Raw genomic sequence first — 20,673 nt, 5'->3', positions numbered from 1 at the left:
TATGTCCATCTTCAACAACTTCTTGCAATTATCAGTTGTCACAAGGTCATTTAGCTGCTCGTAAGAGTTTGTTAAACTTCTGGCATTCCCTTCCCTAAAGAATCCCTCATGTGTCAATATGGATGCAAAATACCTATTCAATGGGTTAACTGTTGATGACTCTGCTGTCATCAACAGTTAACCCATAGACAAAGTGGCCCAATGTGATTTAACCTCTTCCTTCTACTGTTAATATAAGCATAGAAGTTATTGCTGTTTTTCTTTACAAATTATTTGCTTCCCTCGTCACATAGGTAACTATCCAGTTGACCTTTGAATTTATTCAAACTATCAGACTCAACAGCCAGTGAAAGCAAGATGTTCCAATGACCAATAACTCACTGGCTAAAAAAAAACAAAAAAAAACTCCCTACAATCTAGGTTAAACTGTTTTATACCTACACTTTCCCTGTTTTATACCTACAAGTTCTGGAATTCTCTATAACAGTGAAAATTCCAACTTCATTCATTTTACTAACTCCTCTCAGAGCCTTATAAATCTCAATCAGGTTACCTAGTTTCCTGGTGCCTAGTTGCTAAGATTTGTAGCCCACATATTTAGTCTTTTCTCATATGGTCATCCATTTGCCAATCTCACCATGGACTCTTTCAAGAAGCTCAACGTCTTTCTTCAGATGAGGTCTCCACACTTGAACACAGCATTCCAAATTGTTCCACATGTGAAGAAATATAACCCTACTGAATCATAATAAACTGGTTTTTTTTGAAAAAAATATTATTATACTTTCTTTCTTCAGTGTATATTGCATCTACTAACAAAAATTCAAGTAAATTCATCTACTGGAAGCCAAGCTGGAAATTGGCAAAAATGGTGTCAAATTGATAACACCCTACTGTGCACTGGATAAAAAAAAAAAAAAAAGTTCATGCCTTATAACTGTTTTTCTGAAAAGGGAAAAAAAAAAAAAAAAAAAACCAGTTATAATAGCATGAATATTTTTGATATCGATACAGCACTTTCCTGGACTTATATTTGATTTATTTATTAAATTTCACGAAAATATCTATATTGACAGCCGTTATAAACTTTCGAAAACTGGTTTTACAGCAAGCAACTTTCTAGGATACTGACTGTTCAAATAGGTTTAGTGAGAGTGAGAGAGAGTGTCTTTGCAACAATACGGTACATCTCAATTTATGCTCAAAAAAAAAAAAAAAAAAGTGGGCATGCCTTGCAAATTTTGTATAAAGAAAAGAAATTACATATTCTTTCTTCAATGTTTATTACATCTAATAACAAACATTTTAAGGAAATTTATTGGCAGCTACCATTATAAATTGAAAAAAAACTGGATTCAAAAAGAAAACATCACAATGTTCACCAGACAACAACAATAATAATATACTCACATAGAATTGTTTCTTTGGAAATGATACTGATGCAGGAATTGTTTATATCGAATGCTGCATCATAAACTTCCAAAAACTCTTGTCAAACTGAAACCTTCATGACCACATCCATTGTGAAAGCTTCAGTTTTGATTTAAAAAAAAATAAAATACATTTATTTATACACAAGGGCTGGTCAATAAAGAATTATCACCATTTTTCTTTCACAATGTGCCTTTACTAATCATCCACATTTTGATGGTCCACATTTTGATTTGATGAAATGCACTTACTCCAATATTTCTGCCACTCTTCAAAAACATGGTGAAAGCCATTTTTTGACATGCATTTGAGAATCGTCTCCAATGTATTTACTTCTTCTGATAACTAGAAATACTTTCCTAGAAACACTGTTGAGGCCACATTATGCCAGGGAGCTGAGTACATTCTTACCATGTGTATGTCATATCCAAGAATTACATTACTTTCATACAGCATATCCACCACCTTTTCTTAGTACTGAATACACTATGAATTGTCAAACTAATAGAAAAAAAACTTATCTGCGAAAAGATTCAAATCTCCTAAACATTTCCTTGTTCGTTTCACAAATACATGTGGTCTCAGTTCCAAACTCAATGATATCCATTTCCACATACAGTCTGCAAAACCCCATGTACTCTTTCTGACAGAATCCCAATTATCAACTGTTCAACCACTACACATCTCAGATATCCAAATTATTTGCTGTATGATTTCTTTAACTTCAAAGGTGGTACTTGTGCATACGTCTACTCTGATATTCACTGTCAGAGTCTTAGTGATTTGGAATCTCCTCTTTTCAATCTTTTTTGGCTTAAAATCTCTCTATCACATTCTGTCAAATTCATCTGCTGCCTCTACTTTTCTTGCAACTGCAATAATCACTTGGAACTCTTTGAAACTTAACTTTTTCTAGTCCAACTCTACTAACAGTGAGGTTATTTTCCTTGGTGATTTTAATGTTCACAACTCCAGCTGGCTCCGTTTTCTAGTCACGAGGACCCACCTAGTGGAGATGCTAAGGCTTTGCAATTACTAATGATCTCGCACAGATTGTTCACTTACCTACCAGAATACAAGACATTCTTAAGCACAGAGCCAACACTATTGATCTTTTTTTCTCACAAACAACCATTTCAAGTATATAGTTGAGGTCAGTGGTCCTATAGGTACCTCAGATCACAACGTGGTGATGGTTTCTTCTCCAAGTGCCAAATACAAGAAGGGTGAGGATAGCAGAAAAAAGAAGTTATGTAGGTTTGTAAATGGAGAAAGAATGTGAATATCCTATAAGTTATGATGAATTAAGAGAGTTATAGGCTGAATTGCAAAGCCAATTAAAGGTGAGGGAACTACAAAGTAAAATGATTAAGCAAATAAAAAAAAGCAAAAAATAAAATAAACGTGAGATAGCTGTCATCAGATATGGGTGGAGAAATTAAGTTATAAGATGAATATAGGGATAGCAAATATCTGATGCAAGCTGAAGTAAATATTGACACATGGTCAGGTATTTCATCAGGGGACTACACCTGACCATGTATCAGGAACTGCGTTTCTATACTTGCCCATAACAGTAGGAGAGAGGCAAAATAAAGCAAAAAGATTAAAATTAGCACATTCACTTACAGTATGGTCAAGGTAGTTCCGATGCAGTATCAATGATATAAAAAATTAAGGTAAAAATAAGGATAAAGCTAAAATAAAATATAAATAAGCATTTTCAGAGTAGGGTAAAAAAAAAAAAAGTTTTTTTTTTTTTTTTTTTAGTGTTGGAATTTTGTGGAAATTAGATGAATTAAAGTTAGAATTTAGAACTAGCACGTGGTATAGGGCACAGTATTAAATTGAGGATGGGAAAGGGATAAAGTAGTAATTAAATAAAGACAAAAACAGCGATAGAATGAGGATAGTTGGAACGTTTATATTGCCCTCTTATTGCACCAATAGTTTTATGAATGAGAAAAAGCTAGAAGTAGAAAGTAGAAAGATAAATGTATAGAAAAGGATATTAAATGATATTAAATTAAATGAAAAGGATATTAAAACTACCTATGCTAACCTAGTATAGGTTAGTAAGGTTGTAAAGCTCAACCTTTTAGCACAGGCTCTGGCTTTGTAAGTGTTAGCATAATAAGGGAACTAATACCAAATGATTGTACTGCAGGGAAGACAAAAACGAAAAATCACTTAAGTTCAAATGGGCCTAAAAACGAGTCGAAACAGAAACCAAAAGTATAATGAACGAATAGAGAATAGTAAAGATACCTGGAATTTTCAAGTAATATGTAGCGGAAGAAAGAAGGTGGGAAATTATAGTGCACATATTTAGTTGAGTAGATGAATGTATCTAAAACAGTACTACATTAGTGACTTTGCTTTGGACAAATAGCAATTTATAGCAGCAAAAAAAGACTTAACAGAGAGCTGTGAAGAAATGGAAAATAGTGACCTTTATAGTCGTATTTAGATAAAATAGGTGCATAGAGATACATAAGAGTAGTGCTCGCAAAGAGAAAGCATATAAATTTATAATGTAGAAATGTGGTTGTAATGATAGGACTTTACAGATATAAAGTCAAAAGGTATGCAGAAAACAAACATAAAACATTCCATAAATAAATAAATATATATTGAATGAAGCAGTGACAAGCTAAGCAAATCAGAAAGTAATAAAATGAATGTAGATAAAAATTAACTGAAAGTAGACCAAATGATATGGCTACTATATATTAAGTAAAATTTGGATGTTGTATAATCCTAGTAAATAAAGTGAAATTTTACCAATTAGGGTAGTTTTGCTCACATATAACATATTTAAATACAGGATATGGTTAATATGGTTAATTATGTACATAAGCATTAAAAGCTGGAAACATGTAATGAATAGTATAATATCCTGAGATGGAGAAGAAAAGTTAAAAGTAATAACCTGTAGTCCAAAATGGCATCTTCGTTAAAGTTTTTGTAATGAATTATTTAACGAGTTAGAAGTGAAAAGATACTAAAGTAACTTCAGTAATCAATTCTGTAAAAACAATAAATCTAATGTTGACAGAGCAGCATAAATCCAAATGTAGTTCCAGATATGAATCCAAAGGTGAATAAGTGCTGAAGATAATTTCAGTAAATCCAGAGGCGGTTTGATGAGGAAATCTAGTTTAAATGAGGAAATCTAGAACTTAATTGTTTTTTTTTTTTTGAAGTTTATTGAAGTCTAAAGATTGACCTGATGATCCAAAAACCTAATGGTGAAAGAATATGGCACGAATCCAAGATTGCATATAACTAGATGACTGAAGATCCAATAGTAGGCTACTAGGCACCAAATCTTTAGGAAACTGTAGAAAATAACTTATACAGAAAATTTTGTAATACATGTCGACCATCACTAATCTGGCAGCATTGGGACCTGTGGGTATGTGCTAAAATAACCACCGGTGATCCGGTGGTTATTTTAGCACATACAGTTTACCCAACAGCTAACCACGTTACCTTTAACACATTGACTGCCAAGCTAGTTTAAGAAAAATATTTAGCAATTAATTTGATTAGTAATTCTAAAATAAATATTGTAATGTAAGTGTTCTCATTTTTTTTCGCTTAAAATATCAAAAAAAAAAAAAAAAAAGACTTTTTATGTCGCACATGTGTGGCCCAGTAGATTACTTTATTTCTTGAGAAGCCGTGTCGGCCACATATGTGTGAAGCTATTATACGGCATACATATGAAGGTCATTTGTGATTAGTTTATTGCATGCACGGCGAGCGCTGCAATAAAATAAACTCTCAAACGTTGCAATAAGTTTGTCAGTATTGTTATAGATTTTGTGAAAACAAGTTCGTTAGCACTGTGTATTATCCGTATGTGTTGTGTTTTTCCCGCAAGTTTGTACGAGTGTGTTGTAAAAAAAAAAAAAAAATCTAAAAGGAATGGCTAAAAGAAAATTACTAAAATAAGAGGAACTGAGAGAAATTTCTGGAATTTACAATTAAGCAGAGTTAAACTTCTCACAGACACACCGCTGTCGAGTTTTTTCAGAAGTTCAACTTTGTCTGTTATGAACAATGTACGTTGTTTGCGCTTTACACGACGAGAGGCACTTCCTTTATCATTATTAGCCATATGGTGTAAGGAAGCCTGAGGCTTGATTTTTTAAGCCCTTATGTGCTGTAATGTAATACTAGATCGTATGTATAACTTAGCTTAATTTTCAGCATGAGGTGAGTGATTTATACTGATTTATCCCGAGAGAGAGAGAAGTAGAAAGGAATCACCAAGAAAGAGAAGAATGATGATATCCAGCTCAGGACCCTGGGTGTGCCAAGTCTATGCTCACCAGATGTGAGCCCCTGGGGATAAATGCATTGGAACCATGGCTGGGGCTAAAAGTGAGCAGGTTATAATAATAATAAATGCAGAAAAACAAGTAGGAATGGCTTGCCAGTGTTTACGAGTTTGCATCAACAGCTGATACTGCAACCAATGCCACCAAAACAGTAGCAGCAGGTCAGTGCGCCGACCCGGGAAATCTGAAATTACGTTCATGGAAATTATGTCTGAATTAGCAATGGAACCGGATTAGTGATGGTCGACCTGTATAAAAATAAAGAGTCACATAGATCCAAAGGTAGTATTAGATGCATACAGGTGATGAATCCAAAAGTGAACAGGTACTGAACAAATTTATAATATATATATATACTCAATAGTGAAAGAGAGTAGTATACATCCAAAGGTGGTTTGATGAGAAGATCTAGTGCAAATGATACAAGGTAATACTCAGTTGACTGAAGACAAATGTTAGCTATAAAATTCAAGGAGTAAATAAATCCAATGGTGATGGAACATAGTATAAATCCAAAGATGGATACTCAAAGGTAGGGTTGTGCGGTACTAAATATTTTGGAGACAGCAAAGTAACTTTAATACTTGAAAGATCCAGGACCCATAAAAATTATATTTACCTACATACAGTAGAACCCGGATAAGAAATTCCCACATAAGAAGTATTCCCCTGTACTAGGTTTGGTTTCTTAAATTCCAATTTCACCTCTATATACTGTAATGTATTATTTTCTAGCGTAAGAAGTTTCCAGGGTAAAAAGTTTTCCCAAATAAAAAGTTCATGATAAAGAATACACAGTGTATTATTATAATGACATTTTCCCACTTAATACATTTTTTAAATATAGAAATTCTTTATTTTTAATATTAAAAACTATTAAACAATATACATATTTGGTAATCGAACAAGTTATTACCAAGCATCATTTCAGTTCGTAGTAAACCACCGGAATAGTTGAAATGGCATCATTTTTGATATACAGTAGACACTCGATTTTCTGGGATAGAGGGTAAAAAAAAAATTCCCGAATAATCGATTTCCCGGTTAATCCAAAAACACAGACAAGCTGCCAGGGCAGGTCATGGGGTTTTGTCAATGATATATAGGAATTTTGCTAGCAGGGGGAAGGAGGTGATTGTCCCTCTGTATAAGCCAATGGTCAGGCCGCGCCTTGAGTACTGCGTACAGGTCTGGAGGCCTCATTTTAGGAAGGATGTAGATTTGGTGAGGGGAATGAAGGGATCCTCTTACCAAGAGAGGCTTAAGTTCTGCAAATTGCAGTGGCTGGAGACTAGGCACCTGCCCGGTGATCTGATTGAGTTGTATAAGGCCTTGAATGGATTGAGCAAGCTGAATTCTGATGGGATCCTTCCACTTGTTCAGATTATGAACCTAAGGGAGCATAAATTCAAATTAAGAAAAGACAGATGTAGAATAGATGTGCGGAAATTTGCCTTTAGCCAGCGGGTGGTTAATTGCTGGAACAAACTTCTATCTGTCATTGTGGAAGTTGATAGGTTAAATAAATTTAAGGAGGAACTGGACAGGCATTTGGAGGGAATGGTGTGATTTTTTTTTTTTTTTTTTTTTGCTTATGCTGTACTTTGTATAAGCTCATACACTTGCTTTCTTGCATCACATGCCACTACTACTACTGTATCTCCGACATACATAAGAGATACATTTCAGGACCTCTTACATAAGTCGAGGATGACTAATAAAATATTGCTACTATATTTCTGATATATCAAAATTACAAAAACTACGTGATATCCACAGAAGAATGAAGAAAAATAGTTATATATTTTTAACTAGTTCAATCAAAAACTTTATCTGGGGACAGCGGTGAAGTAGCCAGAGTGGCACATAAAAAAAAGAAAACATAAAAGGAAGAAAAAACGCATGTTATTGTACTGTAAAAACTGATATGTATTTCGTAGCCCTGGTTATATTATAGATGACTTCATTGGTGCCGATCGCTTCACTGCTTCTCGTATTCTGTCTTTATCCTTTATTGTGTTCATTGTTGCCAGTGACAAATCTGAATTCCGCGCGATACTTGTTAATGTTTGGCCATTTTTATACATCATTATTATTTTAATTTTCTGATCCAACTCAATCACTTTCCTTTTATTAGTAGATTTACTAGTACCGCTGTATTATTCCTTAGTTGGCACCACGATAACAGTCAAAATTAAATTTTCTGAAAAGAACTTCACAGTGTTTAAGGTGAAAACTCACTATTATTACCTCACGTGAGCTCACATTTTCCTAAAGCTCATTTCTGGAGGTCACTGCCATAAAACCATAAAAACAATTTGCACTTTCCGGGTTATCGGGCTTTTCTGTTAGCGCAATCTATTATAAATGGGTAGTAAACTCGATCCTATTGGATTTGTGATAATACCGATAGCTGGAATTCTGTGGGTTTTTACATTATTACGGTTAAATGTGTCCCCTTCACTGAAATCTTCAATCATATAAAAAATATATAAATAACGTAACGGGTTTTTTTTTTTTTTTTTTTTGGTAGTTGTTGGCACATCAGCTTCTGTGACCATAATGCACCTCCCAAGGTTTTTGCAGTACTTTGATCCAAGCCCGAGGCGGGATTCAAACCTGCGACCTTTGGGTTGCCAGGCAGGCACTTTACCCACCCAGCTAGCCCAGTCGACCGTAACTTAAGTCCGAAGCTACGTAAGTCAGGGAATTACTGTATCAAAAAATGTTCAGCAACCTATGTAAAAAGTATGGTGATAGATAAAAAACGATAAAACTTACCACGCATTACCCGCGTGTCGAATATGATGCTTCCCTTTATTTTTTATGATGTCAATTTTAAATCTAATAGCTTCCCTTTATTTTTTACAATGTCGCGTATGGTTGGGTCACCAACATTATAATGGTTCCTTAGATATTTAACAGATGCACCATTTTCAAACTTTTGAATAATTTCAAGTTTTTGTTTAATTGAAAGCACAACTCTTGCGTTTGCCCATCATTTTCGATTCCTAAACAAAAAAAAAAAAAAAAAAAAGAAGTTACTATTATAAAAAAAAATCCAACATCCCTGTCATAAATAAAACAAATTTTGTCCTTTTGCAGTGCAATGGAACCCAACAACTGATGCAACGCACTAAATCAAACTAAACATTTGGTCTTTTTTTTTTTTTTTTGAGCAGTGGGTGTGAAGACAGTGAGGGTTGCAAGATAATAGGCACACTAATCTCCCAATGACGACTTATAACACTGCTTCTTGTCACTTATTTACGACTTGCAAAACTGTTTATAACTATTCTGGTTATTACTTGAATATTATGATTTCTGGTTGATGATTTTTTTTTTTTTTTTTTTGGAGTCTTTATGTGTCCCGGCTAATCCGATCCCGGTAAATTGAGAGTCTGCTGTACATATATCATATTGTGAATGCCTTCACAATGAGTTGCCCTGATATTACACTACTCTGAATAAGCAACACTTTGCCAGTGGATTCTCAGTGAATACCACTACCCCTGAGTTGTGATATTCGCTGCGAATCCGCTGGCGAAGTGTTGCCTAATCGAAGTGAGGCAACGTTTATCAAGGCATTTGGAGAAGGACAAAGTCTGATTTAGATTATGCTTGTTGTGTTCGGGTTTGAAATGTACAGAATTCAGAAGGTCAGGACCAAAAGTATAATTCTCCTGTGAAAGATTTAAGAGAGCATCCTCAGGAGATGGATGGAACATGGCACGTTTTCTAGAAGCCCTAGAGGTGACACAGTGCTGACTCACAGTTTTCTTAGTTGGTTTTCTCATGGCATTGAAAGATATAAATTGAATATGGCAAGACGTGTAAAGGTCAAATCCATCTAGGATTATAAACATTGAATAGATATAGTTTAAAGAATAGCATCATGCAAAGCAGCAGATAGCTAAAACTTAAAAGAATATTAGATGTAATATAAAATCATGAGTATTAAACATGTAGTTTCAGTTGATGGATAAAAATAAATAAGCTACGTATTAGGTAAAAATAAATAAGCTAGGTATTATTAATAATAACATCGCTATCTATTTTATCAAATACAGTTTCAACATAGTTGCCCACTTTATCAGGCATAAATTTGGTTATAATTTACTATGAACTGGTCAGTTCTAATTGTATTTGTACATTTGTAATATTATATGGTGGAATTTCTACTACTTAGTAAGTAACAACTATACATGATTTTCAATGGAATGATTACTTTGTTTCTTTACTCACTAAGTTTTTACTTTTTAAGTATTCACTTTCTATATTTATTCACTTGATATGTTTTAACAATCCATCATGAAATTACTTATAATTTACTGCCCATGGCGAGACTTTATTGATATTTCAGGTTAGGTTTTCAGGTACGGATCTAATATATGTAGGTAAATATAATTTTATGGGTCTTGGATCTTTCAAGTATTAAAGTTACTTTACTGTCTCCAAAAGATTTAGTACCTCATAATCCTACCTTTGTGCATCCATCTTTGGATTTATACTACATTCCATCACCATCAGATTTATTTACTCCTTGGATTTTAGATTTTATAGTACCATTTGTCTTCAGTGAACTGAGTATTACCTTGTATCATTTGCACTAGATATCATTATCAAACCACCTTTGGATGTATACTACTCTCTTTCACTATTGAGTATATTTATTATTTATTACTAAAATTTATTATTTATTTATTACTATTTAGTAAAATTTATTCAGTACCTGTTCACTTTTAGATTCATCACCTGAATGCATCTAATACAACCTTTGGATCTATGTAACTCTTAATTCTTATATTACAAAATTTTCTGTATAAGTTATTTTCTAAGTCTCCTAAAGATGTGGTGCCTAATAGCCTACTATTGGGTCTTCAGTCATCTAGTTATATGCAATTTTGGATTTGTGCCATATTCTTTCACAATTGGATTTTTGGATTATCAGTCAACCTTTAGTCTTCAATCAATTAAGTTTTACCAGTTAATTTAAACTACATTTCCTCATCAAACCACATCTGGTGAGTATGGGCTTGGCACACCCAGGGTCCTGAGCTGGATATCATCATTCTTCTCTCTTTCTTGGTGATTCCCTTCTACTTCTTTCTCTCTCTCTTTCTCTCTCTCTCTCTCTCTCTCTCTCTCTCTCTCTCTCTCTCTCTCTCTCTCTCTCTCTCTCTCTCAGGGTAACTCGGGAATTTTTTTTTTTTTTTGGCTGATGCAGCAAGCCTCAGGCTTCCTTGCACCATACAGCTAATAATAACAATAAAATTATCTTCAGCACTTATTCACCTTTGAATTCACATCTGGAACTACATTTGGATTTGTGCTACTCTATCAACATTAGATTTATTTGTTTTAACAGAAATGATTACTGAAATTACTTTAGTATCTTTTCACTTCTAACCAGTTAAATAATTCATTATGAAAACTTTAATGAAGATGCCATATTTTGGATTACAGGTTATTACTCCTAACCTTTCTCCATCTCAGGATATTATACTATGCATTACATGTTTCCAGCTTTTTATGCTTACATACATAATTAACCCCATGGGCTCACATCTGATGAGTATGGGCTTGGCACACTCAGGGTCCTGAGATGGATATCATTATTCTTCTCTTTCTTGGTGATTCCTCTCTCTCTCTCTCTCTCTCTCTCTCTCTCTCTCTCTCTCTCTGGGTCACTCGAGAATTTTTTTTTTTTTTTTTTGCCTGGTGCAGCATAAGCCTCAGGCTTCTTTGCACCATATGGCTAATAATAATAATAATAATAATAATAATAACAATAATAATCATATCTCATATTTAAATATTTTATATGTGGGCAAAACTCCCCTAATTGGTAAAATTTCACTTTATTTGCTAGGATTACATGACATCCAAATTTTGCTTAATATATAGTAGCCATATCATTTGGTCTACTTTCAATTAATTTTGATCTACATTCATTTGATTACTTTCTGATTTATTTAGCTTGTCACTGCTTTGTTCAATATATATTTATTTATTTATGGAATGTTTTATGTTTGTTTTCTGCATATCTTTTGACTTTATATCTGTAAAGTCCTATCATTCCAACCACATTTCTACATTATAGATAAATATGTTTTTTTCTTTTCCAGCACTACTCTTATGTATCTCTATGCATTATTTTATCTAAATATGACTATAGAGGTCACTATTTTCCATTTCTTCACGGCTCTCTATTAAGTCAGTTTTGATGCTATAAATTGTTATTTGCCCAAAGCAAAGTCACTAATGTACTACTGCTTTAGATACAGACAACTAAAACAAGGGTGCCTCCATAGCCAGGTGGCCAGGAGTAGCAGTGCGTAGCACATGCTTCTTGATTAGACTAGGGTTCGAGCCCGTGACCACCAAATACGGAGGATGCGGAAAGGTCAGGGAATGACCACCGCATATCCCCGGTGCAATATGGACTTGTTGCTAATGCTTCTAAAAAACCAAAAATAACAAAAAAAAAAAAAAAAAGATAACTAAAACAAAGAGTGTCGTCATGCAAAGACTCTGTCCAGACTTGTTGAGACAAGTCCTAATTTCCTCAACTGTATTGTCACTGGAGATAAAGTGTTGGGTGTTTCAGTGCAACCCAGAGATGAAGCATCAGACATGCAGTGGACTTTTAAAACAAAATCACTAAGGCCCGAAATGTTTTTTTTACAGAAAGATTATGCTGATCATGTTTTTCAACAAACAGGATGTGATTTAGAAGGAATGCCACACTGAGGAGAGTCAGTGTTGCTATCCCTGTATTTGGTATTAGTTGTACATTCTATGTACAGATGCTTCAAAGGCTACTGAAGGGCATTTCCCAAGTGAGATCACAATTTCGAAAGGCAGCCAGTTCTTGTTGCATGATAATGCCATCACCCATTTCACACTTTGTTATGAATACATTTCTGACAAAACATGGCATTGTACAGATCGACCATCCACCCTACTCTCCTGATCGAAGCAGCAGCAGCAGAAGTCTTCCTCTTTCCCAAGGTGAAAGCTGCCCTCAAAGGAAAGAGATTTCAGGATGTTGAGGACAATAAAGAAAAACATAACCAAACTAAACATCATCTGTTTGGATGCTTTTACTAACTCTTTTCAGAAACTTTTAGAATAGTGTAATAGGTGCATTCAATCAGGTAGTGATTACTTTGAATAAAAACAAAACTATTCTGAGCTCATTCACTTTGTGTTGTTTTTATTGCACCAGTCTGGAAACTTTATTGCAACACCTCTCATGTAGATGAATTGAAACTATGTTACATTACATTGATTATTGCATACAACAATGCTAACAATTTTTTAATTATTAATGTCAAATTTTACTACAGTCAGTGCTTTTTTTGGGATGGTACGCAACAGCACGGCGTACTGGCACCTTTTGTGACGTGTGACATTTGGAAGCAGTGCACTCCGAAATTTGTAATATTCCGTAAATGTTTTTCACATGTTTACCTAAAATTTAGTTAAAATTATTTAACTAAATTTGCATTTTTCACTGTGTTAAGATATTTTCTATATAAAACTGTATATCCATTTTTATAATTCTAAATTACTGAGTCGGACCTCTGTTCAATGAAGTCCTTTTATAGCGAATCATTTTGAATTCCCCCTGGAAGTTACATTTAAAATAGTTTCCATTGAGCAAAGAAAATTTTCATATAGCGAACGGATTAGGTGAGAATTAACTCAGTATGCACTGTTCGCATTTCTGGCCTTCAGGCAATTTAGGCAATTAGTGCTGCTGTGTGAATTAAGAGAACTAAAGTGATTACCATTCTGAATCTTAGTGGTACCTGGTAAAACCTATCCGACCACCTGTCCCACATACAGAGAAGTCGCGCTGGTCAGCAGCAGCAGATCAAGGGGGACCTTGTATTCCCAATGGGCTCTGGTCCACCTTCTACTGCAGTGGTGTCCAAATCTTTCCTGTACAAGCCATATTTAAAAAAATCAAAGTTAGATTTCATTACTGTGTTATATTTTCCATATCTTGTTGCATGTAAAAGTAAAATTGAAAATATTCGAAACTTTTATTAAGTACAATATACAATTACATTTACTGAACAAAACATTTAATGAGAAAATTTTTTTGATAAATAACAAAATTTAAAATGCTGTTTTAGTTCACTTTCTGGGCGGGCTGTAGATTGGACACCACTGGGAATCAACTGTAAGTGCCCCATTTGAGAATTAGGAGGGTGTGATTTACTTTTACCCTGACAAATAATCATCTGTTGTTTTGCGGAAGTGCGTTATCCACATTTTTCCAGAAATTCTCCCTATCTCTGTTTACATGGTCACAGTACCTGAATATCCGAATGACACTGACATTTTGGACAGTTAATACCCTTCTTACAGTTAATTTTCCTTCTTACAGTTAATAAGAAGGAAAATGAGGACAACGAAGGTATTAAGCCTTCTAAACATGAATTGTTGGCATTTGGTGAAAATGAAGTTAAAAAATTGTCAATTAGGTTACAGTTAAATGAAAGGGATACAATTTGTGGATTTTGCGAATACCTAATTGAAAAGATGGTTTCGGAAGAATTGAAGCATTTGATGGACGCTCTGAGTACAATATCAATTTCATCGAGTCAATGTGAACGAGAATTTTCACAAATGAATCTGATCGCCAGTCCAACCAGAACTTCATTGATGACATAAACAGTTTCCTCACTACTGTTTCTTAAAATTGTAGGCCTGCCGCTGACCCGTTTTGATCCAACAAAATATGTCGATTCGTGGCTGCTTCGGAAACGTCATTCAGCAACCGACACACAAAGAAGTCGGCACAGGGTGTCGGATGAGAACTTAATAAAAATTTGGAATATTCTACAAAAACTTTATTATGAAATTATTTTTACTTATGTTATTTATTTTTACTTATTAGTAATTCCGTAGTTTTTAACAGTCCGTGTTTAACAAAAATGTTTTCGACAACCTATAGCTTATTATACACCATTGGAAAGAGTTCAACGAGTAGGTTTAAAATATCCTCTTAAAATATTTTTTAAATTAAAAATGGCGGCGCCAGACAGGAAAATATGAGTAATTTTCGTGTCCCCCCTCTATTTCCGTCGCTAATGGAGCTAAAAATTTAAAAATCACATTAGCTATGCATTATTCAATGCTTATAGAGGGAAAACTATTCCGATTGAAATCTATCATTTACTTTTTGTGTTAAAATTAAAAAAACAATTTTTTATTGCACTTCAATAGCGTGCTTCTTTGTACTAAGTAACTCTCCTTTTGCCTTTTGGTGACAAAAAGGTTGCTAAATAGTTAGTTAATAATTCTATAAAGGTCATTTATAAATTTTATGACGAGAAGTATTTTTAGCAATTTTCAAAGCTGGAGTTGTCCCGACAAGGAGGTACTCAGAGTGACAGTGTTTAAGAGGCGGTGGTGGGGAGGTGCCTGCACGGAGTCTTGCACGGCCCTCACCTGCCAACGCTTCCCCTACCCAAGACTTTAATCACTCCTCCAGGAAGAAGTCGGAGTCGCTTCTCACACCCTTATCATTCACAACAACTGGAAAGACTCAAATAGACGTTTTCGTTAGTTCCCCAGTTTTAGGCCAAGCCAGGGTACTAGAAACTTTTTTCAGTTACCATAAAGCTCTCTCTCTGAGATACTACAGTAACCACCATTCGTGATTATAGACCCTTCATCCTGAGTGCCCGGCACTCAGTAGTTGACCGATTTATTCACTTATTTTACTCACATCTTACTTATCTTTTTATATACTTGAATAATAAATTTATGCTTAATAAACTGTGTTAATATACTAAATTTGTTGTTCTTATTCCAAAAACATTACTACGAAAGTAACAATATCAAGAAAAAAAAATTTTTTAGAGTACTTTTCATATCCTTTTAATTTTCAATTTTTCCTGATAGCAAGGAATGAGTACCGGCACCTATTTTTTAACAAAAAAAAGCACTGACTAGAGTTATATTATGTACAAGAATGAAATTAAAAATTCACACAAACTTACTTTTCCACTGCTATCATCTGTTGTTTCTGCTGCTGATAATGATACATTTGTGCACTTTGAGCCAATTTCCTATCTCCATTAGGAGAAGTAGAGTGTTCTTTACTGGGTCCTGTTACACCATAAGCAGGGTAGTCTACTTCAGCAGTAGCTTTGCTACTTTTCTGAATTCTGAAAGTGAGGTGTTTTTTTGGAATAAAATTTCTAATATGCAGAGAAATAATTTTAAAATGCACTTCACCAGATCAATAAATTAAAATATTGTAGAAAACAACTAAACCAAAGCCAAGAGAATTTTTGCATGGTAAACCATATCATAATTGTTCTATGAAATTGTTCAAATTTCTAAGATATCCAACAAATGGAAATTACTGCATGACCTGCTTTATTTATATTGACATATAGTAAAAATAATAACACTGTTTAACATGATTTTTACCTCCACTAATACATCAGTTGTTTGCAGTTAATTTTTATGCATAAATTTCAAAAGTAATTCTTAAAATTTCACATCACAATTTCTAGATATATAGGTTTTTGGGTTTACCCATAATACATATATATATATATATCTTACTACAATTTAGGAAAGTAGACATGACACTGTTCTGTTGTATTATACACAAAATAATAATGTCTAAATGTTTGCATGTGCTCATAGACAACAATAATGTTGGGGAAGATTAACACACTCAACCTTGTCTGTCTGTCTGCCTCCCACCTCTTTCTTTCAGTAACAGAAAGACAGTTAATCTGCATATCTATTATATAGTTTTATTCCTTTTGTGCTTTGCTTAGTACTGTATTGTTAAAATGTTTATGCACAAGCAAAGGAAGTGAATGGATCATCCTGACAATTTCTGCTACATGCGTGGATGGTTAACAACAAAAACTCAGACGAAGAAAATCTACAGGATTACTAAATGTGCATATTCTTTGTACTTTGGTTGCAAGATTGGTGATGATCAGGGTAAAACCTGTGCTCCACATGTGTGCTGTACTACCTGCACCAACAAATCTGAGGATGTAGCTAACTTGGGAAAATTACAAGCATGCCCTCTGCTGTTCCGATGGTGTGGAGAGAACTGCACACCACATTGACAATTACCATTTCTGCATGGCAGAAACATCCAGATGTCCAGAAAAAGCAAGCAGAGCATCAAATATCCTAACATATTCATCTGCAATAAAGCCTATTTCACATAATGAAGACCTGCCGACATCAGATTCCTCAAAACTGTGGGATAAAGAAAGCATGTTGAGTATAGCCAGGATTCTTGCGTTTCAGACTTTGCTGGACTACCAACCAGAACATTATGCTGTACTTAAGGATGCAAGAACAGGTGAATGACTTAGTTCAAGATTTAAACTTATCTAAAGAGCAAACAACTCTTTGGTTCAAGGTTATGACAGTGGAAGTTAGTTGAAGCAGGAACTGAAATTACATTATATTAAAAACATCACAAAGTGTTTTCAAAATATTTCATTATGGAAGATGGTATGTGTTTATGTAAAGATATTAGTGATTGTCTGAACAAACAGAACAATGTCAAAAAGCATCTTCTCGCATCTTCTCAACCTTCAACCCAAGCATGATACTAAGTACTATAGGTTCGAATATCTCTCATGCTTGAGATTTCCATAAAAAAAAATGAAAAAACACACACACACACTAGACATTCAACACAATCTGAATTAATGCTGTATATTTATTAATGCTTAACTCAAAATTAAGTTTAAAAACAGTTTTCAAGCCAACAGCATTCAGTAGAATGCTGTTGGTTGTTGTTGTTGTTGTTATTTGGTTTTTAGGAGCATTAGCAACTAAGGCCATATTGCTCCGGGATATGCGGTGGTCATTCCCTGACCTTCCCGCATCCCCCGTATTTGGTGGTGACGGGCTCGAACCCCGGTCTAATCAAGAAGCGTGTGCTGCGCACTGTTGCTCCTTCCCACCTGGCTACGGAGGCGCCTAATGCTGTTGGCTTGAAGGAAACATATGAAAGTATGTCCAAGACACTGAGTGGAATAAAGTAACATGACTTTGCTTGGAATGCTAATCTTAAGATAATTGGATTACTCACAGATCTAAAAGTAAATTTCACAAAGTACAGTTGTTTTCTATGTTTGTGGGAGAGTTGAAAACATTATATTGTGTAGGTGGAAAAAGACAGAGAAATTTTTACAGAGGAGAAGCATTCAAATTGGTTGAACCAAAACAGTTTCTTCTTCTTCTTTCACCTTTACATATAAAGCTTGGATTAATGAAGACTTTTGTTAAGATAACAGAATCCACTTCCTCATAAAGAAGGAAGAGGATTCTGCTACCTAAGGGAACTGATTTCAAATTTAATAGATGCAAAGCTGAAAAAAGGAATTTTCATTGGATCACAAATAAAAAACTCCTTAAAGATTATGTATTAGAAACAAAGCTAGAGGATATTGAATATTTCTTGGAAGAAGGAAAGAAGATAACAATGAATTTCTAGTATCAACTTTACTGCACTGTTATAAAGGTAAAGGTATGGGCAAGAAAATGAATTTTCAAATGACTTTGAAAATTCATTTTCTTGATTTCCATCTCGATTTCTTTTCCTCAAAATCTAGGTGATGTAAGTGACAAGCAAGGGGAATGCTTTCAACAGGACTTATCCACAATGAAAAATCATCACAAAGGTCACTGGAATGCTGACTTCATGGGAGATTACTGCTGGTGTCTTAAGAGGGAAAGCAAAATGGACTATAAGAAAAACTTGAGTAAGAAACATTTCTAAGGAAATGGAATGTATGTAGTACATTATATGTTTGATTAAAATATCTTAAAATGAATAAGGATCATTTTTAAGATTTATTTTATTTATTTTTTATTCTAATTTTTATTTATATATATATACAGAGAGAGAGAGAGTTTGTTATTTGGTTTTTAGGAGCATTAGCAACTAAGGCCATATTTCTCCGCATCCTCCGTATTTGGTGGGCACGGGCTCGAACCCCGGTCTAATCAAGAAGCGTGTGCTACGCACTGCTGCTCCTGCCCACCTGCCTATGGAGGCACCAGAGAGAGAGAGAGAGAAAGAGAGAGAGATATTCACTACACTGCACATTTATATATGAAATGTAGAACATGGAGAGTCCAGAAATTAAAGGATACCTGTCAGCTGCACAGTGACAAGTTCTTCATTACCACATAACTATTTTTGATACTGACAAATATTCTTCGCTAATTAATTTTAGTTATCTCTTGGGTACAACTTTGCTTTAAAGTAAGTCTAAAAACTTATTTTAACTGCATTTTTAGGATTATAGTACTGTCCAATACAGTATGCCTAAAATATTATAACATAAAACAGTAAAATTAGAAAAAGATTTTTATTTACCTACTGCGACCTGTATGTTAGCCTACAAACTTGCTAAGACAACATGCTGGAACAAATGGTTTACAATGCTTTGAAAGGAATTAAGAACCAGCACTAGTTCTCTTCAGCCAGCATTGAAATCCACTGCTTCCTCTTTAGATATTGACTGACTATGAGTAACTTGGTTCTTGGTTATGATGACTCATCCTTGACACCATTCTTTTAATGGTGCTGTTGTTGTTAACGGCACTTATACAGTATAGGATTATGGCTGCCATTTCCATTGTTATGTCTTGGGCGTGGGAATGTTAAAAATTTTTTTGTTCTATGTTTGTTACTGTGTTTTAGTTGAGCTCTTCTTTTAAAAATGCAAACATGATTTCTTTCTTTAAGCATGCCTTTGTTTCTATTTATATAACAAACTATGTTATACCAATTTAAAAAAAAAATTCTTTATGCATTCTGTAGATGTAATATTTATTTGTCATTAAAACATTATTTCAGTGCCATTAGACCATTTATGGTCTTGCTCCCAAGCACAGTTTGAGGAGTGTCATTTGATATATGATCATGTGTTTTTTTTTTGTATTCTTTTAACCTGATATATAATATTCTTGCTTTATCCTATGTAACATTTTTGACAATCTTTGCATTGAATATGGTATACTGGTTTTGTGTTAAGAGTTTCTGTGAGCTTTGGGGGCTTTATAATGTGTTTAATAGAAATTGGTATAAGGTAATGGTCAGGTCACACCTTGAGTACTGCATACAGGTCTGGAGGCCTCATTTTAGGAAAAATGTAGATTTGCTTGAGCATGTACAGAGATGGGCAACAAGATTGGTGAGGGGAATGAGGGGATCCTCTTACCAAGAGAGGCTTAAGTTCTGCAAATTGCAGCGGCTGGAGACTAGGCACCTGCAAGGTGTAAAAGGCCTTGAATGGGTTGAGCACGCTGAATTCTGATGGGATTCTTACACTTGTTCAGATTACGAACCTAAGGGGGCATAAATTCAAATTGAGGAAAGAGATCTAGAATAGATGTGTGAAAATTTGCCTCTAGTCAGTTAATACTATAGAGACAATACCACATGAGAGACAGTAATATATGGAAGGAGAACAAAAACAGAACCTACCAAAATTGAAAAGGCACAAAAAATAACTAAAAACTAAAAACTTTGAAATATATAATGTATAGAGTAAACTAGTGAGATCTAAGGGGGGGGGGGTCTGGAAAATTTCAAATATAAAACATTAACTAGTGATATCTAAAGGGATAAAAAAAAAAAAGAAAAAGAAAACATATGTATTATCGTATAGAAAACATATGCTTCCAATGCATGCTATTTACAAGATATACAAATCTAGACAAGGAAAAGTAAAGAATAAATTAGCAGAAATTCATGCCAAAGATGAAATATAGTTGGACAAAAACATAAAGGAAATTAGAAATAAATCAGGTGAATCATAGTTAAAAAGGGGGGGGGGATATTGTGGAAGGATTATGTATAAAAAATTTT

The 20,673-nt window shown here is 34.2% G+C and overlaps 1 protein-coding gene across 2 annotated transcripts in view; it reads right to left on the bottom strand.

Moving 5' to 3' along the window:
• Positions 1 to 20,673, bottom strand: part of LOC150089587 (uncharacterized) — a 200,379-nt gene that overhangs the window by 27,059 nt on the left and 152,647 nt on the right. For both annotated transcript variants that reach the window (XM_090389557.1, XM_090389556.1), the window contains exon 5: positions 15,803 to 15,970. In XM_090389557.1, the coding sequence (XP_090245683.1) occupies positions 15,803 to 15,970 (168 nt within the window). The remainder of the gene's footprint in view (positions 1 to 15,802; positions 15,971 to 20,673) is intronic.

The sequence above is a fragment of the Mastigoproctus giganteus genome, chromosome 2 (assembly GCF_048544385.1).
Source record: "Mastigoproctus giganteus isolate SK-2022 chromosome 2, ASM4854438v1, whole genome shotgun sequence".
Classification (NCBI taxonomy): domain Eukaryota; kingdom Metazoa; phylum Arthropoda; class Arachnida; order Uropygi; family Thelyphonidae; genus Mastigoproctus; species Mastigoproctus giganteus.
Note: the sequence above shows the minus strand (reverse complement) of the source record. Positions and strands in the feature narration are given on the sequence as shown.